Source organism: Cardiocondyla obscurior, linkage group LG19, assembly GCF_019399895.1.
Source record: "Cardiocondyla obscurior isolate alpha-2009 linkage group LG19, Cobs3.1, whole genome shotgun sequence".
NCBI classification, from domain to species: Eukaryota; Metazoa; Arthropoda; class Insecta; order Hymenoptera; family Formicidae; genus Cardiocondyla; species Cardiocondyla obscurior.
The window spans coordinates 2,016,211-2,037,659 of NC_091882.1; the positions used below are offsets into that span (position 1 = coordinate 2,016,211).

At 37.4% G+C, this 21,449-nt stretch overlaps 4 protein-coding genes across 11 annotated transcripts; 1 reads left to right on the forward strand and 3 right to left on the reverse strand.

The window, feature by feature from the left end:
* Positions 1–313: 313 nt before the first annotated feature.
* On the reverse strand, positions 314–2,941 carry LOC139110115 (myosin-J heavy chain). Its single transcript, XM_070669694.1, has 5 exons — positions 2,669–2,941; positions 2,403–2,608; positions 1,943–2,258; positions 1,318–1,812; positions 314–1,194 (listed from the first exon to the last, which is right to left on the reverse strand). Exons 1-5 carry the CDS (start codon positions 2,723–2,725, stop codon positions 880–882), a joined length of 1,389 nt encoding a protein of 462 aa, XP_070525795.1. The 5' UTR covers positions 2,726–2,941; the 3' UTR covers positions 314–879.
* A 1,441-nt stretch (positions 2,942–4,382) lies between these two features.
* On the reverse strand, positions 4,383–14,729 carry Htt (huntingtin). 5 transcript variants are annotated; one of them, XM_070669700.1, is made up of 15 exons: positions 14,650–14,729; positions 14,218–14,517; positions 13,965–14,148; positions 13,569–13,847; positions 13,345–13,486; positions 12,713–13,282; positions 12,043–12,641; positions 11,653–11,966; positions 6,241–11,581; positions 5,971–6,176; positions 5,671–5,845; positions 5,180–5,593; positions 4,944–5,104; positions 4,777–4,864; positions 4,383–4,706 (listed from the first exon to the last, which is right to left on the reverse strand). In XM_070669700.1, exons 2-15 carry the CDS (start codon positions 14,298–14,300, stop codon positions 4,608–4,610), a joined length of 8,655 nt encoding a protein of 2,884 aa, XP_070525801.1. In that variant the 5' UTR covers positions 14,301–14,517; positions 14,650–14,729; the 3' UTR covers positions 4,383–4,607. The 5 variants fall into 5 exon arrangements, with proteins under 5 accessions (XP_070525801.1, XP_070525802.1, XP_070525805.1 ...); XM_070669701.1 differs by having other exon boundaries at positions 14,578–14,708; XM_070669704.1 differs by having other exon boundaries at positions 6,241–10,002; positions 10,096–11,581; positions 14,218–14,699.
* An 80-nt stretch (positions 14,730–14,809) lies between these two features.
* Positions 14,810–18,121, forward strand: LOC139110128 (ribosome biogenesis protein BRX1 homolog). Of its 2 annotated transcripts, XM_070669715.1 has the most exons (5): positions 14,810–15,030; positions 15,110–15,386; positions 15,488–15,843; positions 15,939–16,109; positions 17,981–18,121. In XM_070669715.1, exons 1-5 carry the CDS (start codon positions 14,932–14,934, stop codon positions 17,996–17,998), a joined length of 921 nt encoding a protein of 306 aa, XP_070525816.1. In that variant the 5' UTR covers positions 14,810–14,931; the 3' UTR covers positions 17,999–18,121. The 2 variants fall into 2 exon arrangements, with proteins under 2 accessions (XP_070525816.1, XP_070525815.1); XM_070669714.1 differs by lacking the exon at positions 17,981–18,121 and having other exon boundaries at positions 15,939–16,715.
* Positions 16,415–21,371, reverse strand: Ctl1 (choline transporter-like protein 1). 3 transcript variants are annotated; one of them, XR_011546949.1, is made up of 14 exons: positions 20,851–21,371; positions 20,613–20,758; positions 20,132–20,523; positions 19,953–20,042; positions 19,683–19,822; positions 19,203–19,389; positions 18,994–19,125; positions 18,752–18,896; positions 18,538–18,678; positions 18,285–18,444; positions 17,974–18,195; positions 17,706–17,857; positions 17,453–17,607; positions 16,415–17,341 (listed from the first exon to the last, which is right to left on the reverse strand). XR_011546949.1 is itself a non-coding variant. In XM_070669705.1 (13 exons), the coding sequence occupies exons 1-13, from the start codon at positions 20,959–20,961 to the stop codon at positions 17,598–17,600; spliced, it is 2,028 nt and encodes a 675-aa protein (XP_070525806.1). In that variant the 5' UTR covers positions 20,962–21,371; the 3' UTR covers positions 16,415–17,597. The 3 variants fall into 3 exon arrangements, 1 of the variants encoding a protein (XP_070525806.1); XR_011546948.1 differs by having other exon boundaries at positions 16,415–17,116; positions 17,201–17,607; XM_070669705.1 differs by having other exon boundaries at positions 16,415–17,607.
* Between the last annotated feature and the right edge of the window lie 78 nt (positions 21,372–21,449).

Consider the following 21,449-nt stretch of genomic DNA (forward strand, 5'->3'; position numbering starts at 1 on the left):
TACCGCTTTTAACCATCCAGGAAAGTTTCCTTATTTCATTTCTCTCTCTTCCGCGTCATTTACGAGTCGCCGTACAAAAAGAAGCATGTGCGAATCACCGGGATCTCTCCGACCTGTGTCTCTTTCCATCGTTATTCAAGTTTCTAGAAGTATATCCTAACGCGTCAATATATAATCTAGTCATAGCTTATTACAACGTTATGTAAATAATTGTTCTACCAATGTCGCATATATATTAAAAAAAAAATATATATATATAAGTATTATATATATTTATAGATTTAAATATATATATATTATATATATACATACATTTGGCAAATATATATACATATATATGTATGTATATTGAGAGTATACGTAGTAGTAAATACAGCGGGAGGTATAGAGAAAGCCTAAAGTACATATATATCTATATATATGTTATACATAATAAATTTATGCGCCGTATTTCGTCGCAGAGAGAGCTATGTACCGAATGGAAACAATTTAATATTATGCATACCTTGTTTAGCTTGAAAGCGGAAAGAAGGTAGACTAGTTACGTACTCTAATGTACTTAAAACGTTTCAACAATAAAGCTATTGCTACCAATTAGAATCTTTGAGCCCGGCGAAACTATTATGCTGTCGTTTTAATTTTAAGAATTATGAATGAATCATAACGTCAAAGTTTTATCAATTGCACATTTATGTTACTGTCAAATGCACATTGATATTCGTCTGCGATTATTTTTTAACAGCCTATAAAAATTCACAATATGCAAAAAAAAAAAAATATATATATATAAAATATATACTATTTGCTTGCAATAGAAATATCGTAGGTCCTTGAAATTTACGACTTGAATAAAGAGGTACACGCAGACTTTTGGCGTGCTCAAGAATTCGTAGTTTTCTGCTCTAATTGACGCTGTGACTGTTGACTTTCCTCGTTGCATGGCATATTACGGCTCGACAGAGATTGCAGCTTAGGCGTACAATTGGTTAAAGTCGACTCGAGAGCGTAGAGTTTGTTGAGTTCCTGCCGAATGTGATTTAGACATTCCAGACGAACAATTCGCCTGTCTACATCCATCGAATTTTGATGGATCCTCAAATCGTTGAACAATAACTGCCAGTTGTTTTCCAGGTCATGAGTCATCTTTTCAAAAGACTCTTGCTCCGTTTGTTCTTGCTGCACGGACGCATCGTTCTAATAATAGAATAATATTTCTCGTAATAACTTCAAAAAATTTAGAGAGACAAATATAAAACGAAAAATTTTCAATATTATTAAATATATCGATTAAAATTAAAATATACATTAAATATATACTTTCGTCTTTTTGTCCGTAATCATGAGTATATGACCGATCGATTCGTAAAGATGAGTTTTCGTCATATCAAGATCCAGCTTCGTCAGATCGGGTCCATTAGGCGTGAGTTCTCTTGACGGCCCAATAATTGACTGATCGATTTTTTCGGATGATTTGCTTGCTGTGCAACGAGAAGAGTTCGTAGGCTTTCTCGATTTTGCAGCTCTTGTGACATCGAGCTTTCGTGTTAAGAGTCTTTTGTCGTCTTCGTTCAACGTTATTGTCACCTCGGCGTCGCTTTGCTTCAATCTTTCTAGGTCGTCAGAAACGAGCTTCCTTCTCTCTTGGGTCTCGACGTCGCTTTCATTTTTCATCTTTGCGACGTACTCACCATCCCCCATACCGATGTAGTGACGTCTTGATCTAGAATCCGGTACGCGCAACTTCCTCGGCTGGAAAACTTGCGGGGTGTACTCCTCGCTCTCGGAGCCTTCTTGCTCGTCCGGTGATCTTAGCTAAATTCGAAGACAATCGAGACAACGAAAAATTCTCTTTAGTTATTTTTAAAATCAAATTATATGTGTTTTTTTTTATTTTTTGAATCATAGAAAAATTTTCTATATGTTAAAAAGCGATCATTGATACCTCAGGTTGGCTGTGACGATTGTGTTTCTTTAGGAATTTCTTGGCGGAATAAGCTGCGATATCTTCTTCACTAGGCAGTTCAGAGTTCACAATGTTTCCTTCTTTCATCTTGTACAGATACTTATCATGTTCCAATCTTCGATGCCGACGATTTTGCAGTTTCCTGAGGTAACAAGGATGAACATCCGTCTGACAGTCGTGCATGCATAGCTTTTGCGACAAAGGACTGCTCTGCGATTTTTTAATAGCCGAACTCACTGGTCCTGCGAAGACGTGCTCGCATCGATTTATCATTGCTTCTACGTTTCCCGAAGTTCTTGAAAAATAATCCGATTAGAGGAGTTATTATCTCGTTGTAAATCAAATTTGTATAAATTTTATAAAAAAGGTTATAGTTAATTATTTAATTAATAGGTTTTTTTTTAATGAATCGGACGAGTTTCGAAGTAGATATTTTCACCTTAATCTGCTGGGCGAAACGAATCGTTGCCTATAAACCGGACAATGACAGAAAGGACAATGTTTTTCATATTTTTTTTTCTTCTTGTACATCGCAATATTACGCAACGCATTCTTGTTTTGTGCACAATTAGAGCAGAGCTCATCGTAACAATACGATTCGGTGTATGTGTTCACTGGTATTTGCTTATATAGTTCCATAGTTTCCTAAAATAAACCGAAACAAAATAAAAGAATTATCGACAGCTTGATCCTCTTAAAACTCACCATATCTTTTGTATTCAACGATATAGTTGGAGCAACGTCTCTTGCATTAAATGACATCAGAATTTCGCAGAGAAAGATCGCATTAAACTCATGCTACTAACACCGGTGCATAACTTCTATTTCTTGAGGAACGTGTAATAAATTCCGATCGCTCGACGTTTAATATATTCATGAGTTTAAAATCGGACATGTAAGAAAACCGATTAAAAAAATAGTATCCTATCTGTAAAAAATTAGTGTGATTGATGATGATGTGTGATCTGAAACAATTGATGAAATGCATAAATTATAGCAAAATCTCAATTCCATTGTCGCCGTTTAAAGCCGACGCTAAATGGTTCTCTAGTTTGATCGCTGTGATTGGTCGGCGCGTAATATTCCCTAGCGCGCCGACCAATCACAGCGCTCCATCGATCGCCTGATAGCAAGTTGGTAACAGACTGCAACACGTGCTGCTGCATACTGCTAGAGGACACGACGAGCACGCGGTTCGAGTTCGAAACGAAAATGCCGAGGCATCCGTGCGTCGTAGCCCGTTTCTCGTGTCGAATTCGAGAATTTGAGTCGGGACGGATCTAAAAGAGACGGTCGGGAGTGTCGTGGAGTATCTCGCGAGTGTCCAGTGCGCGAAAGGATGACCGACACGTGCTACCTGAGAGGAGGAGGAGGCCCAGGAAGGGTATCCTGCTCCAGCGGAGCAACCCAGGGGTAACTAGTATTAATTTCCCTTTCGAATTATATTCCGAATTACATTCCGAATCTATAATATAATTTTGTCATTTATCTGTTACAGATCAAGAGGAACTCCGCTGTAGTGCAGTGAAAAAAAGTACCGAACGCCGAAATTATAACAAATACGAACCGCAGCCGGTTCGTCGGTCGCTTCGGGAGTTCCGAAAAGTATCCGCGCGTTTTTTTACGATTAATTTTTTACGGGAGTGCGTTCGCGAGTTTCCAGTGCGCGGAAGGATGGCTCGTCACGTCCCACCTGAGAGGATGAGCAGGCCCAGGAGGCATCCTGCATCGGCGGAGCAACTTTTAGGTGAGAATAAATTCTTTTAATAAAATATTTATTAAATAGAAACTTTAACTTTTTTTTAATTAATTTTTTAAACCATAATACATGTCTACATTAATATATTTCTTTTTATGTTTCAGACACCGGCAGAATTCTACAACTCCGCTGTATGCAGATTGGGTAAGCCAGTAACTTGTTTTCAGGATTTTCTTTTTCAGGTGTCGAAAAATAACGCGCGCAAGTGTTCAATAATTTTCGCGAATATAAAATCACGGTCGCGTTCGCGAGTGACTTGTGCGCGGAAGGAGGACTCGTCACGACGTCCGAACTGAGAGGAGGAGCAGGCTCAGGATGGGCATCCTGCGCCAGCGGAGCAACTCATAGGTAAATATAAATTTTTTAAATAAAATATTAAATAAAAACCTTTACCTTTTTTTTTAATAATCTTATTAATTTACTGGCACGGCTACATTAATATTTTTTTATGTTACAGTCACCGGCAGAACTCTAAAACTCCGCTGCAGCTCATACAAATCGGTAAGTCGCATCATTTTTTTTTTTTTTTTTTTTTTTTTTATAGATTATAATTGCGTCTCTTGAACCGATAACACGTTGTCGACCATAAATTAATCAATTATAATAACGCGCACGAATTGGGACCTTTGGAAAAATAGTGTAGGTAAACCAAGCATAAAATTGTTTACTTAAAAAATACTGTTTATTGCAAAACAAGTTGCATATCTCTCTTTTAACAGGACATAATGTAAAATAAATATTATACATACAAATGTACAGGCATGACGTAGCACGTCAACGCACAAAAGATTGTACATCGTGTTCATTTTTACAACTGCAGTTTAATATGTTGTAGAATAAAAATTTTCATCTTTTTCTTTTGGTATTTTCTGGCTACTGTATTGTTTAAAAGGAGGCTAGTATGTCGGTAAATGGAGTTCCAGGTTCCTTTGCAGCAGCTTCAAAAGTTTCAACAAACGCTTTCTTTTGAGATTCTTTTGATAACTGAAATTGATAAATCATTAAATAGAATACTTAAATAAAAGATGCTCGAAGTAATATTTAAGTAACTTACTTTGTGGTAAAAATCCGACGCAGCTATACACAATATTTTCTTATCTTCGTACTCGTATTTTCCTATTCTCGACTGAACGTACGGAAACCTACCATATTATAGTTAAGGAATTGTATATAATTTCCTCAAAAAGAAATGATAAAGTTACGTTAGTAAAAAAAGGATACAAAGCTCTCAGCCAATGATTTGTAGATGCACTTATAAAAAAACAGGACAAGCACCAGGTCGACATTGCCATCGGTAAACTTTGAATAAAATTCGGTAAACTGAAAACCACCCAATCTTGAAGGAGCTCCATTTCCGTGCAGGTACATGCTTTCTCACAGACCTAGCACAAAATCGAATCATTTATTTTTGATTTCGTAAATTAATTACGGTTGTAATTCGAAATGTGTTAACAAACTTTAAAGACAACTGCCGAAAGTAATCTCGGATGTGGTTGTTGCGGGGACAGGAATTCTCCTATAACTTTAGTAAGAATCTCTGAGGGCGGGAAAAAGTCCCCGAGGAGGCAAGATAGAACTGTGCATAACACCTCCACTTCCATAGAATGTCCTTTGCGAATTTTGTCGAATATTGCCGAGGTGCGTTCGATGGACCGAACTAGCGTTTCTGGTTCCACGTCCGGTAATGGTTCCTCAACGCCAGGTTGATTCAATCGATCGGCCGCCTCCGTATACATGCACGTTAATAAAAGTTGCATCGCCGGTAATGCGAGCAGGGGGCTAGGTTGTTTCAATCGATCTATTGCAACTTTAACAATTTGTTCGGCAACCTTACCGACGACGCTTTTCGTCGCCACCAGCCTTTCAAGACCCTATTAAAATAAATCGATAGTCTTTATATTTACGTTAGTTATACATTAATCAAAGACAAAGAAATGCCGTGATATACCTGCAGTAGAGTTTGATGTAAACCGTATGAAATATTTTGCGACGTGACTAGAGAAAGGACTAACTCCAGAACGGCTGGAGCTTCCGTGTCCGGCGGTGTATCCTCCGCATGCTCCAATAGAAAGAACACTAGAGCCCACATTATGCCTTGATGCTCCTCGCTTTGATTCAAAACGCTGTATTTTAAAAAGAACGAATTAGATAACAGTTATAATAAGAATAGAATAATATCGAAATAATAAATTAATTTATCAATACTTCATAAAAAATTAATAAATAGGTAAATTATATTTTAAATTACCTATTCGAATCCTGTGGGTCGATGTGCTTCTGTATATATTCAATAGCTAGAGGATGTATAATATTCATCGTTTCCTCACACTTGGCCAGTACTGCACTTTGTAATAAATATAAAGAGCCGTGGAGCGCGGATACTCGGGAAGCTAGGAATACCGACTTTAAATTAACGTCCACTATACGTTTTACTTTATCCAATGTGTCCAGATCCTACGAAGTAATATTAGTTAAAAATAAAATCATACTTTTGATAGATAAAACTGTCGATGCTTACCAAAGGTGTTAGAACGGCGGCGGCTTTACACACAGAAATAGCTAGATATTGATGTAAAATCACATTTTCAATCGGATGAGCTCTTGAAATTTCTAGGCACACATCCAGCATCCATTGGTACTGCGATCTTTCGAGAAATAATTCCGAGATTGCTAGAATAGATTTCATAATTTCTGTTAATAATTGTACGGGCGTATTGGCATGCGGCGACGTCCAAATAGTATAATGCTCGATCAGAAAGCGCAAACAGGAATCTAAGTCGAGTGAGGCGGACATCAGTGCGTCATTCCGTCTGTTTTTTAAGTTAAGAACGGAAGAATTCAATTTATCTTCGTACAGGTTGCACAGGGACCATAAATAAGAGACTGATAGTTGGCTGTACATATATCTGTCGGGTGCCGCGGTTCTTTCTACGTTGCCTCGCTGAAATATATGATTCAATTTCAAGCCGTGCTTATTTTCTGCGTTGTTCATATATTCGTATTTCCACATAAGCAACTCTTGTATTACGAACAGCTTCTGGGAGCTGGTTTTGTGCACGGATAGTTGAGGATCTCTCGGATGATGAATCAGAACGCTGGCGCCGGGATTACCGGGATACGGTAGCAGTAGAGTTTGCAGCAATAATTTCGTTATCGCTTGAATTGCTAGGCTACTCGCTTGAATTAAAGCCGTAATTTCGTCCGAGGGTGTGTTCTCGTTTTGCAAAAAATTAAGAACGCTCAGGAATGCCATCCAGATTTCTTCAAACTGTGACCTTGATGTCCAGCCGAGTAAGTTTACCCGATAGATAAATTGCTCCAGGACGTCTACCTCCTGCAGAAGATTAGATTCAGATGACATTAGCGGAAAATAGCATTTGGTAGGGCCGGAGCCAACGATATGACAGCCGTGTTTCCATACTAATGGAGGTGTCAAGATGTAAGAGTTAACTAATGGTTGACGACTTATGCTAATAATCAGCGATTTTATTGTATTAAATAAATACGGCGGGATATTCTTCGTCGTGCTATCCGCCTGGCACTTTTCCAACCAGGCGACTATCGATGCCATTTGAATGCACGCCCGGGCGTAGTCTTTTGTATTCTCATCTTGAAGAGCCGGTTCCAGCGCTTGATAATCCATGGTCGGTAAAGGATCCACCGTCGTTAGTATACTTTCTATAACTTTTGTCAGAGAAATCGTCGCGGAACAAACCCAAGTATAACGTGAATTATCACCGAAAATCTTACTCGAAGCGGCGTGCCGCAAAATTTCGGACGCGCAACTCAACGCGAGGTCCATGTCGTGCGGCTTTAACTTGCGATCGTTCTTTCTGTCCGAGTAAATCATCCAATGTGCAAGTTCGAGACACAGCACGGAGAACTTGGCGATATCCTCCTCGAATTTCATGTCGATTTTCGCTACGTTGTATTTAGCTAATTTTGGTAACGTCTTCATGTAAACTTTAACAGTTGGAATTATCGTAAAGAGAATTTCCCAATACAAAGCGTCGCTCAGCAGCTCAGAAAATCTGGTGGCGTACTTCTGTTCCATTCCGCTTGTATTATCCGCTTCGGGATTGTAGATCTGATGTGGCTTCGGTAAAAGTTCGCAGATATAATGAATATGCTCTAACAAACATTGTTTAGCAGCAACGTACAAAGGGCTAGCATCGAAATAAAAATCTTTCTCGCTCTGTGCTTTTCCGAATTCTAGCTTTTGGCACTTCTCGACAGTGAGTCGAGCTCCCAGTATCACACAGTGTTTTAAAATTTTCAAATTAAACTCTTTACAAGAGAGAATGCTCAGGCAATCGTCCAAATCTAGATCCTGCAATAATTGCGCTAATTCCATAGGATTATTACTCGCGCTCGCGTGACAGCATCGCAGTTTCACCTGAGATAGAAACCAATTACGATCTAATTGAATGCTCTTCACAGTAGATGGATTGAACGGCCTGCACTGGTCGAGCTCGAGCGGTGATAAATCGTAACATTGTACAGCTAGTTTGTTCAGCAAACTGACCAAGCCCCCGTGTTTCCTTGCCAGTTTCGTGGTCTGTAGAATGTCCATAATTTTCACGATGTCGTCCTTCGACAATTGATCTTTTACGTCTTCCACGGCGGTGGTTAATAGTATCTCTACTCGACGACTCGCAATTTTCGCTGCCATCCTCGACAAAGCGAGATACTTGGTAGATAATAATCGCGGTATTAAAGTCATTATTACCGCGCCACTTTGCGAATGGTGTGCGCCTTCAATGCACTGCAATAGCCGCTTTATAAAACTGGGCTGCGATAGATTCGTGCATTTCGTCGCTACAGCTTGCACCAGCAATCCGCTGGCTGCCGGATTTCTGTGTATCGCCGTGGTTAACAAATCTCTCACTGGAGATTCAACGGCGACGTTTATCGCCTCTTCAATATGGTTTATTAACAGCCACGTTAGCGGCTCTACGTCGTTGAGATTCTCGCATATGTAGTCACAAAATAATATAATACCGCCTCTTCTAATAATCTGAATATTTATACTGCTGTTAACGCAGTTAAATGTTTTTTTCTCGCTCGAACGAATAGAATCACACTTGTTGGTGCCCAATACTTTCGACCAAAAAGACATCTCGTTATATCCTAAAAGTATCATTAAATATGCCCACTGGCACGTTACCGTTGGACATACGTTTCCAATGCTGAGCATCATGTAATTTAAGTCGTCGATAAGTAGCTTTTCCTCGTCGGATACGTTGCGCCCTTGAATCATTTGCATCGTTGCATTCGCCACCTTGCAGTGGCTGCCAGACTCGAACATATGAATACATAATTGCAAAAAGAAAGCAAACTGATGAATTAGATAATTGTCATCTGCCGTATAATCAGAAAAATCAACAAAGGGATTTACGGATTTATGATTTATCAGACCAAGCAAACTGAAAACCTTCGTGCTTATTAGATTAATTACCTTGAATATAAATCTGGCGAATATCTGCTCGGATGGCATTTGGCGCGACTGAATGCTCGAGGCATTTAACGGATCTGCACATTCGTGAAAAGCGGCGCTCTTGAGTGGCGAAAGATTCGATACGTCCGACACGCATACGCTGAGATCCGAGAGACGCGCTAACATTGCCTCCTCCTTCGCACAAGAGATCAGCGAAAGCAGGACGACATTGATCATGCTTAACCAACGCTTCAGCTTGAGTATTGAAGCGGTTTTAGGTATTGACGTGGTGAATAGGATCTTCAGAAGTGGATCCACCGGTCGGAAGACCGTGGGTGAGATTGCCGCAAATAATTTCACTAGCGCGACGTGAGCTTTTTCGGATTCTATTCTAATCTTTCCGGCGGCCAATATTGGAAGCACGGTATCCATTGTCAGTCTAGACCATCTTCGCCACTTCTCCTCGCCATTGCCATCGCCACTAAATCTAGATTCGGCCAGACACAGGGCCAAAAGTTCCACCACTTCGTGGTACTCCACTAAACGTAATAACATGGCTATTAATACGTCTCTTGTTGTTTCTAACTCTCGTTGTTCAATTACGCTCGAACTTCCATTGCGAATAAGAAATATATCCTCAATAACGGGCGCAAGTGCAGGTATACAGTGCGAGATCGCCGGCTGTCCGCTCGCCATCAGACCGTCGCATAATTGAATAATTTTCGGTACGCCTATTATTACTTTGGAATGATTTTTCTCGTATGACAAATGCACCAAGAAATTAAATATTTTCGGCAAAAGATCCTCGGTTTGTTGCACATGTCCCTCTTCAATAAATTCAAACTGTTTTAACACAAATCCAATAAATATTTTGTCAGAATCCAGCAGACAATAATTAACTTTCAGTTGAACTAGTTGACTCAGTAGCATTAATACCTGGCACTGCAACGCGATGTTACTCGTAACAGTATACTGCTTCAGAGATTTTATAACCATCGGTTCGAAAAGTCGGATAAAAGACACGACAGACGTTTTCTGGTCCGAAGATCGCGCCAAGGTCTTAAATACCGACGAAAATTTACGGTCACTTTTTCTGCGAAGCAATCCTATCCATCCATTATCCGGCTCATTTTCGCCCCTGCAATTATTTCCAATGCATTTTATTGTATTCGCCATTTGTCTGGCGGGATGCTGAAAGCATTGATTATAAAAACCTCGGACGTCATCTTGCAGCGTGCCGCATCGATCCATATTCTTTTGTACATCCAGCTCACTCCACTGTGCGCATACATTCGTACCGAACAAGCATTTCAACAGTTGTTGCACACATTGAACCGTAGCCGTTGGTGACAATACGACGGTGGTTTTTAGATAACATAGCACCTCTTCCGCTATTCTACCTGCTTCGTTGACAGACGCGATTTCTAGGATCTGCGACAGAACGTCCAGCATCGCGTTCAGTAAAGAAATGTACATTTCGCTGGCCTCGTGCTGCAGAGTAACCGAATAATTAGAATGTGCTGCTTTTAGAATATCGTATATTTTCATGTAATGTGGTTTGCCAACGAACGTTCCCATTTGATCCTTTCCGATCTTCAAGCTGCCAATTTTCTCTCCTTTTTCTTTCGATTTTTGCTCCGACATAATTTTCTTTCTGGGCGATAACGTTTGTGTGGACAGGGACGGTAAAACGGGCTTAGAACTTGCTTGTATTATCTGCACCTCGTCGATTACGTGAACGAAAATATTGAGAACTCTCGTAATGTGTGTCATCAAAAGTTCTAGATATCTATCTTTACATGTACTCCAAAGTTTCATCGGGTCACTGCCGGTCTTAAAGTTACAAACGGCTAAACCAGAAGCCAGATTACCGGCGAGAAGAATTAAATGCCGGTGCGTAGATAAATCTAAACTAATTGTTGATGACGTTAATAGCGGTAATGCCAGTGATAAGAGACCGCTACACATCGGTGAGGAAATCATCTCGTTCACAAAACTAATATCGTTAACATCCGATCGGTCGCTGTTCTTTTTCGATTTTTTTAGCAAAGTCTTCGGTAAAATGCAATCCCATCCTCTGACATAAACTGTAGTTGGATAAGCCTCGCTCAAACAGAAAAGAGTCTCGCAGCATCCATATATTAAATATTTTGAAGAATGCACCGTTAGTATCTCTGTTAGAATATTAACTATACGAGATAAAGAGTATTCCAGATTAGAATCGTAATTCGTTCCGTTGTAATAATTCAGAAATACGAAGGGCTTGATGGATGTATTTACGAACGGTTTATGCTTATCTTGGCATGACGATAATTCTGAAATACTTGATGTTACTGCGCTTAAGAACTGTTGAGTGTATTGCGTAGCCTTCCTTGTAACAGTATCCTCTTGAGGGTGTCGGAAATATAAACAGGGAATACTCCTAAAATAATAAAGCACAAAATAATATCGTAAATGAAGTAAATAATTGTATTAACTTAAAATATAACTTACTTAACAATCGCGTTTGACGCGGCGTGTCTCACTCTTTGGTCTTGATCACCTAGTAATACTATTATAACATCGATAAAATGTTCTTGGAATAACGATTGTCCTGTTATGTGCTCTATTGTAATATACGATAACTTGCTCAACAAGTCAGCTAATTTTACTTTCACTAGAAAATATGGATTTTTCACGAGTTTTGGCAACGCGGTTAAGATGGTAAGACCGTGCTCGTTGTTGATAGAATCTAGTAACTCCGGCAAACAGAAGTTTAACGCGTCCAACGTTTGACGGCAAGTAGTCGCGGAATCATCATTCAAACCCTGTTTAACAGAAAAAAAATGCAAGTTAAAAACCTTCGAAATTGGTGTCGTCCTTTAGAAAATTTTATAGACTTACTTTCAAAAGTAATTTTATCATGTCTTCTAATAATATATTTCCACGTCCCTGCTGAGCTAAGCACTCATTTTCAAAGTTCCGAAAGGAGCCGCCATACTGAACAAATACAGATTTTAGAAAAAATCCAATCACCACTGCTATGTTACCCCTGATTTGAGGATCTGAGTGATTCGCAAATAACAAAATGTCTGCAATCAATTGGTTTGTTTCATTGCAGCTTGTTTCTTTGGCCATGGTCATTGTAAACAAATGCGGATAAAGTTTAAGAATGTAACCCACGCATGTTAGAGCGAGAGATTTTACGCTAACGCGAAATAATTTGTCCGGTATTAACTGTCCAGGCTTGCCCGTTAATAAAAAGGACGACACCAAGTAACGGCAACAAAACTTTACGGGCATATCGGAGTCGGTAAAACTTCCGACATCTATTTCATATAACGCGAAATCTAGAGATGATTTTTTGGGAGAAGCAAATGATATAGTAATATCTTCGGAATAATCTTCTTCTTTCAAGTGTTCGCTTTGTAGGCTTAGATACGGCGTTTTCTCAGATTTTTCGATCTCACTTTCGCCATCGCTGCCTTCTTCTGTAATCTCGTCTAAAAAACATAAAAAAATAATTAGATATAAAATTGCTACAACAGTTGTAAATTTACATGCTCATTCTTACTGTCAGTGGTTTCAATTTTTAATTGACAATAATTCTCTAATGTCTTTTCTTTCGTTTCAATTACGTTGCTCGTACATTCGCTCTGCGTTTGTGGATTACACATTTCCGGTAATGTAATTTCTGTGTCTGCAATCCATTCCACATTTGGCGTAATCTCCGGCATATCAGGCTCGTGTAAAGTTAAAATAGAGTCCGAATTTGCACCATGTATAGTACTTGCACTGGAAATACTCATGTGACCCAATGACGGAATGCATGCAATTTGATTCAATATTCTACTTTGCGTAATACCCTCTGAAGACAGTAAAACAGACACTAGAGGCTTTGGAGGCATTTTTAAAAGTTGTGCTAAGGTCTCTAAAGCTGCATTTATCACATTATGATCAGAATGCCATTTGGTATAGTGCAAACATAATTCATAAATATGTAACAAGCTGTCTATCTGTTGTATTTCGTTCTCTTGGGGCTCCAAGGGTTTACATATATGAGGTAAAATCACTCTTAGGCATCCGAAAACGCCTATAACAGCAAAGGAATGGTCGTCGGCGTTTCTTCCCGACGTTATTAAATCTGATAAGAAAAATATTATCAATAAATGTCATTATATCACATGTTTTAATTACACAACATACCTAACATGTAATCCATCACATAACTTAAAAAGAATTGTGGCTTTCTGCAATTTATACATGTTGTCAAAATCATATTAGCTGCTGCCCTACGAAAAACTGCCTGAGAAGACGAAATATTTTCAAAGAATGCTTTCAGTAAATTCTAAAACAAAATTAAACAATTTATTTTTAAGCATAATATAATTTTAATAAATTTATTTAATGTATAAAGTTAAAAGTATTACCTTGACATCTTTGTCTGTCATAAATGGTCCTAATACTTTGCAAATTAATGGTAATGATTGTGATAATGTTTCAATTACTGTATCCTCTGATCTATGGGCAATGATAACTATACATGGAATCAGATTTGCAACATAAGCTTTACCCCTAGAAGGGCGTATCATGTGACTCAGCAGGCCAAATCTCCAAAGTGCAGCTCTTAATACACGTGCTGGTCCATTTCTTTTGATCTCATTATAAAGCTCTATTTGGATCTTGACAATGTTACTGTCGACCATTGCCTGGCAAAGAATACATCTATATATAATACAATAAATTGCATTTAAATATTTACAAGACAAAATCAAAAACTTGTGATTGATGACAAACATATAAAAAAAAAATGTAGAAGCAAGTACCCTAATAATTTTGTTGAGAGATTCGTCCGCGACCATTCTGATGTCAGATTCCTCATCGTCGCAAAGTGCGAGGAGCGTTTCGACAGTAGCACTGAGAATCTGTGGAAACTTGGTGTTCTGTCTGACACTCGGTAGGCATATCCCCTCAACGATGACCGAGCAGCACGACACTTTCTCCTTCCTGCTGTTTAAGCGTAAAAAAATAGTTTATTAAAGACGGATCTTCCTTAGCCCGTTAAAGTTGTGGTTGTACCTAGCCGTCGGATCCGACGAAACGTCGGATTCTCGCAGCGAATTCAGCGTTTCCACGGCCTTTAGCACGTTTAGGTGAGCCATGCCGGATCCCGAATGATCCTCCCCGGCTTCGTCGTAGATCCGCCTCAAATCACCGCGCGACTCGCGAGCAGCATCCCGTCCGCTTCTAGCCGTCTAAGGCAGATTGTGACGGACACGCGTCACAAGCCAAATCGTCTACATCGCTACGAGTTACGAACTCCAACCGACCTCCGTGATCTACGTCACCGCGGGCGCAGAAACCGAGCTCAGTTTTGTGCTGTAAAAAGGGCGAGAGAGTTGTTCTAATTATGGATACGATAGGGATGGGCTTGCTTACGTCTCTCGTATTGAGAAAATGTACTAGAGTCAAAAGAAATAAGCTAGCTGAGGAGATTTCATCTTCACTTACCCACTACTGCCCACAACTGCCCACTACTGAAAATTAAGACGTTTGACTCGGCCACGTTTGACTCATACTACTTGCACGATTTTGCGAGTGGCTCTCCGTAGCGAATGTTGTTGGGACTAGAAAAAAATTTATTCGAATCGAATCGATCACGGTAGCGGCATCTTAGTGGATTTCACTGGAACTACGTTGATCCCGCCTGTGTAGAACACGTGCAGTTCTAGTTTTCGAATTGTTTTGCGAGTGAAAATTAAGTTAATTTTATAATATTTATTCGCATTTGCAATGAAGAAGAAGACGGTGAAAAGGAAGCAGAAGGAGGATGTGGTGAAAGAGGATGAAAAGTCAGAAAAGATAATGTCAGACGAACCTGCCGCTAAGAAGGTTTACGATTAACCTAACTTATATATCTCGATTTCACGCGAAACAGGAAATTTAATTAATAATTGTTTTTTTTATACAGGTGAAATGGATTAATAAACAACGGGTATTGGTATTTGCTACTCGGGGTATTAGTTATAGGCATCGACATCTTATGGAGGACTTTAAAAAACTAATGCCACATCACCGTACAGAATGCAAAATGGAACGCACGAAAAATTTGCAAGTAGTGAATGAAATGTGTGGAATAAAGAATTGCAGTAAGGCTGTTCTGTTCGAAGGCCGATTGAAGCGGGATCTTTACATGTGGTTTGCTAATGTGCCTGATGGCCCAAGTGCCAAATTTCTTGTGGAAAATAGTAAATATAATAATTATAAATTACACAATTTAAATATAAAGACATGCATAAATTTCAGAAAGCATTGTATTACAATTATATTAATTTTATTCTACTTACAGTTTATACAATGGGAGAGCTAAAAATGGCAGGAAACTGTTTGAGAGGTTCTAGGCCATTACTGTCCTTTGATGAAAATTTTACTACCCATGCACATTACAGCCTTTTGAAGGAATTACTGACGCAAATTTTTGGTGTACCAAACCATCATCCTAAAAGCCAACCATTCTTTGATCACGTATATACATTTAGTATTTTAGACAATAGAATATGGTTCAGAAATTTCCAAATTTTAACAGAAGATGGTGCATTAACTGAAATTGGTCCAAGGTTTGTTTTGAAACCAGTAAAAATATTTAGTGGAAGTTTTGGTAATGATACTTTGTGGGACAATCCTCATTATATTTCTCCAGCCAAGGTAATAAAACATTTAAGTCTTATATATTTGAAGAATACATTGGGATTATTTTTCTTATTATGTAAAATTATAATTTATAATTAAACAATTTTCAGTTTCGACAATCATTAAAGAAAAAGGCTGCTAATAAGTACATAAATAGAGTGGAACAGAAAATGATACAACGAGCAAATAAGCCCGAATCATCTTATGCACTTAATCCCACAGATGAGATATTTAAAGGTGATATATTAGAGAAAGCAGTAGAAATGGAAGAAAAATTTAAAGTAAGTAAAATTGAAAATTTGAAAAAGCCCGTAAAAATTAAAGCGAAACAAATAAAAAAGAAATCTGTGGTAGCTAAAAAAGTTAAAAAAGTTAACAAAGTAAAACGTGTAAAATCAAAAACTTCGAAAAAGAAAAAAATAAAATAATTGATGGTATATAGAAGAATGATAAGAATAAATTTTCTTGTTTTTTTTTTTTATTTCCTTTTTTTTATATATTAATCTAAAGTATTCTTAAATATGTTTTACAATTAATAACTTAGAGATATACATATATAAATTTATATCTTGTACAAGTATCTTAATATACTTAATACATTTTATTAAAATAGCTTAAAATATTTTGTACATCAAAATATGAAAGCCTCTTCATATTTAGGTATAAACTGAATTGTTAATTACTTCATTTCAAAATATTTGGAAGAAATAAAAATCGTGTAAAGATTAAAAAATAGATTTTCCACTGGTGATGAGTAGAACAATTATTTTTTCATCAAGATAATGAATAATCCATATCTCGTGAATATTTTTTTGAACTACAATTAATTGCACTTTGTTGCATTAGCATGTACATTTTTTTATAATAATTATATTTTCTTTACAACATTGACTTGCACTTGCTTTCTCCACATATGTGTATCTAAAATCTTAAAAAGATTAGTACTATCCTATTATACCAAATATTCTTAAGACACAGTTTTCAGCTTGTGCAATGGCACGTTAATGATGCAAAGTTCAGAAAAATATGAAATCTTATATATAAATGAATAAAATGGAAATATAATTGTTGCCCGATTGTTGCGGCTTTTGTTGATTGCGATTTTTCATTTGGGTCACTTTGTGCCGCGAGAGTAAATGTCACTTGAAATGCTATTATTTTTCCGCCTTCAATATACTTTTCCCCGAATTTAATTTATATTTTATATATCAACTTATATTTATATAAGTACTTATGTACTTTTCGGATACATATGTGCGGAGCCCCACTGACTGTAACTGGTGGTTTTCTATAATTTACAATTTTTCGGTAATAGATATTAACTCAAGTTTAATCGGACAAATTTTTATAGTTTTAATAAAATTTACTTTACCTTAAAATTATAGGCATAGTTCAAATCGCCGATAAGTCGAATGTATCATACTATCGTGCAGTCAGTATCGGTAAAATAACAGAAAAATATAAAAATTCAGAAAATTCTGGCAATGATTTATCACAAAAGAATACCTGTAATCTTAAGAGATAAACGTTCATATTTTAAACGTTATAAGAAAAATACGAAGTATGATATTGTGAAATTATGCACAATTGTAATATATTAAAAATATGTTATGAACGGTCATACCTTCACATGATTTAAATATCTGCTTATTATAAAAATAACTGTCGAGACAGATTCTTGTAAAATTATTTAGCAATATGAGTATTGCAAACATTGAACATCGAGAGGAATGTACTCTTATTTGTCCTTAAGAGTCTTATGACCCCTATTAGATGTACGTATAAGTAATAAAATGCAAAAGTAAGTATTTTATCATATAAAAAAGTGTGTACAAAAATGTGTATAAAAAAAGATGTTTAAAATATTGGATACTTATTCGTTCATCGGGGTCATTTCATGAGACTGTTGCCCATTCGCGTTGCTGCTAGAAGCTCCGATTTGTGCTAACGCAGATTGATGCCACTTGCCATTTTCACCATTTAAATTTTTATCCTCGCATACACATAAGAATAATGTGTCGATGACAGTCTAAAATAATAAATCAATTTATTATAAAACCTTTTAATTTAAAAATTAAATTCAAAAATAATTTATTTGTATATGCGTCGATAGAATACATATGAATGTACGTATATTTGACTTACCTCGTAGAGGGAAATTATACAATGAGCAATGAAAAATGAAAAAACACAAATGATAAAGATCGGAACAGCGTAAAAGTGTAGCTCAGGATCTTGTCTCATGAAAAGTAATGCGACGCTTCCAGTTGCAGCTGTAACGAAACATTTCCCGAGGAACAATATAAAATCGCCAAATCCATTGATCACTGCTATTTGAAGAGCATTACTGACGAGCGTTGTGTAAGCCTTAAAAAAAATTATAAATATTTTATTACCGATAAAATAGCTTCTATCAAATTTTATTTCTTTTTACTTTTTTTTATATTAAAACGTACTATTCTAGCTGCATTGCAAAAGTGGGTACCCTCTATAGCAACAACGGTATATGCATTATGATTCATATATCGAATTAATTTTTCCAGACAGTAGAAACAGCAAATACAGAACTTTAAACCACACTGAGAGCACGGAGATGTTTCTTTAGTTTTCTCAAATCTGTAAAATAAGAGCCCACGTATATTTAAGAAGAATTAAAAATGTCTTTAAAAAATGAAGATCATTATTAAGATTTTTTTCGAAAAAACTTACTTGGCATGCAGGTACGTTAAAATCAATCTTGGCAATTTAAAAATAGTTATTAAAAGCGATCCACATGCTACAGAACCCATATGATAGCAGACTAAATGTCCTATTGATGAGCATACTGGAAACGAGCTACTGTTTTTACCTCTAATAAAAAAAAGAAAATTATTATTAAAACATATTCGACATAATTCTTTATCTGTAGGTTGTAAAATATTACCTAAAATACCAGTGGGCAACAGAACCTGATATTACCATGTCTTGGCATCCAACAATAAATTCCGATACCCATATCAGTCCTATAAGATACACCCACCACATATATTTCACCCATGTTGCATCAACATATTCCACGAGAGTAAAAGCTGAAATATATAATAATTAATTTTATTTTATTTATAAATTATAAAACATATGTGCATGCATATAAATATGTGTATATACATGTATATGATATATTACTTTTGAAGGAATCGATAGAAAAATCTATTTTCTTTTCTTCAATTAACGGAGCGCGTTCACCAACCAAGCTTAAATTTACAGGCTCAAATATAGCATTTTTGTACATTTGCACTGATTTTGTTTCGGGATAATCTGTAATAAAGTATAGGAAATTAATTTTTGTTTGTAAAATAAGCTCGATATCTAATTATATATTATAAACTACTTACTTGCTGTTGCAAGACAAAGAATTACGAATACCCAAAAGGCAAAAAACAGGATTAAAGATATAAATGTTAAGATTGGTTGGAAAAATAAACCAGGTAATTCTTTTAAACATTTTGCACTTTCTTTAAATAGTGCCGCCATAAAGCTGATGCGTTTGCGTAATATACAAGAAAGAAACAACAAAATAACCTGTAAAATAAAAAAAAAATTGCTAAAGAATTTTATAATTTATAAAATATTAATAAAATAGTATAGTATGGTACTGTGTGTATACTGAAAGACATATAGCGTTTGCTTCGGCGAGCGGTGACGGCGGCTGGCGTACGTGATTTTCCCTTCTCGATCGTCGTGTGCGGAGTAATAGTAGGACGCGTTCCTCCTCAGATCACGTATGTACGCTAGCCGCCGTCGCCGAAGCAAATGCCATATTTATTTTTCAGTGTACATGTATCTAACTTTTTTATTATATGGTAATAACTTACAGTGATAATAGTAGCGATAATTGAAAACGCGAGAAATGCTCTTTCATTTCTCACAGCTTCTTCAAGAAGCTCGTTTGGGTCAGTTTTGTCCAAAGTTTTTTTAATATCAACATACGTTACCCATAAAAGAATTGTGCCGCCTTTAATACAATGCAAATAATATTTTTTAGTAATAAAATCTAATTATTTTTATCTACGTGATAATTAATAATTATAATTATAATAATTTATGATCTCTTGATACTGTTATTTTTCTAAAATATAACTCACCCGTGCAAGCAATTGTTACAAGTACGATTATAATCCACGTTACAATAGTTGCCAGTAAATGGAAAATGGCTATTGTAAAAAGAGACAAAACTGAAACAAAAAAAAAATTATAATTAATTATATTCTATACATAATTCGTATATGTTTAGTGTCATGTAATAATGTACTAAATTTCTTACTGCAGGCGAGAAAAGATAGTGCCAAAATTTGTCTCCAAGTTTTGCACAAGTCTCCCAAAACCTGCTCGATAACGTCCCACGAATTAATGAAGCCGTATAAATTCGAAATTATTGTTTCGCTCACTTCCTTCACCGCTCTGGGGATGCACCGATTTAGAACGGGCGTGCTGGGGTAAACGGGTGGCTCTGGGCAGGATCCATTTTTAAATATACTACTCTGACTGTTACACGCGCTGAAGTCAGCACCCGGTCTATCGTGACACAACTGTGACCCAGTCTCTTTATAAAATTTACAGACGTCCTCCATCGTCCATAGCATTCTGTCTGGACATTTCTTCACACAAATCTTTAACGATTGCGTGACATTATTTATATCCAAGAAGAATAAATATCTGCAACATAATATAACGTGTATATTCAGATCGATTGACGGCGAGAATGAGAACTTGAGGCAAATTAGAAGAAAATATAAGAGACTGACGGTTTGTCACTGGTATCTTGTCCTGATAGCTCCATGCTGCCAAACTTTGGATTGTTCTTCATCCCGCATGTGTTCCCGAAACTGTCGTATCCATTTATGAGCCGTATGGGATTGCCGTAGACAATTGCGAAGGCGGCGATTAATATCTGAAGGCGAAATAAATCGGCGTGTTAAATTATGCCCCTCGTTGACATATTGGGCGTGCATCGGTGACACATCATGCGGCGTCTATATTTACCATAAGAAACCAGAACGCTATGAAGAGGCAGAGCCAGATGACGTCCGTGCATCCTCGCACCCGCGTCGGCTCGCCGCGCTCCTCGTCCTTGCTACCGGTGCAGCAGGACATCCTGTCCTCCCGTTACCGCCGTACCGCTACCTGTTAAAGTGGCCAAGGCACTTTGTTCCCGCGGAGTCGTTATTGTTGTGGTCGCGCGTCCCTGTTTGATTCACAGTGGAATACAACGCCTAGTGCCGTAGCCACGAGACGTTCGTCGTAAGAGCCTTCTGATTTTCGGAGTCTGATTAACGTCACGATCAAACTGCAAAAAATACTTTACTTGTTGAGCCGTGCTTTATAAACAAGTAGCCAGACGCAGGCCGTGAAAAGTATTGCAAAGTTTTTCCTTCTTCATCAATGGGCAATTACTTAAAGAACTATGCGACGAGCATTTGTCGCGCGTGAGTTCGGAGTAGAAACTCAAGGTCCGAAACACCCGCCGCGGGGTCTACGATTGTTAGATACGGCCTGTGCTCCGCGTTCCGGCGTAATGTCGTTTCCACGGCAACGAACGCGTACTAACACGTCACATAGGGATATGCATTTTAATGAATGGT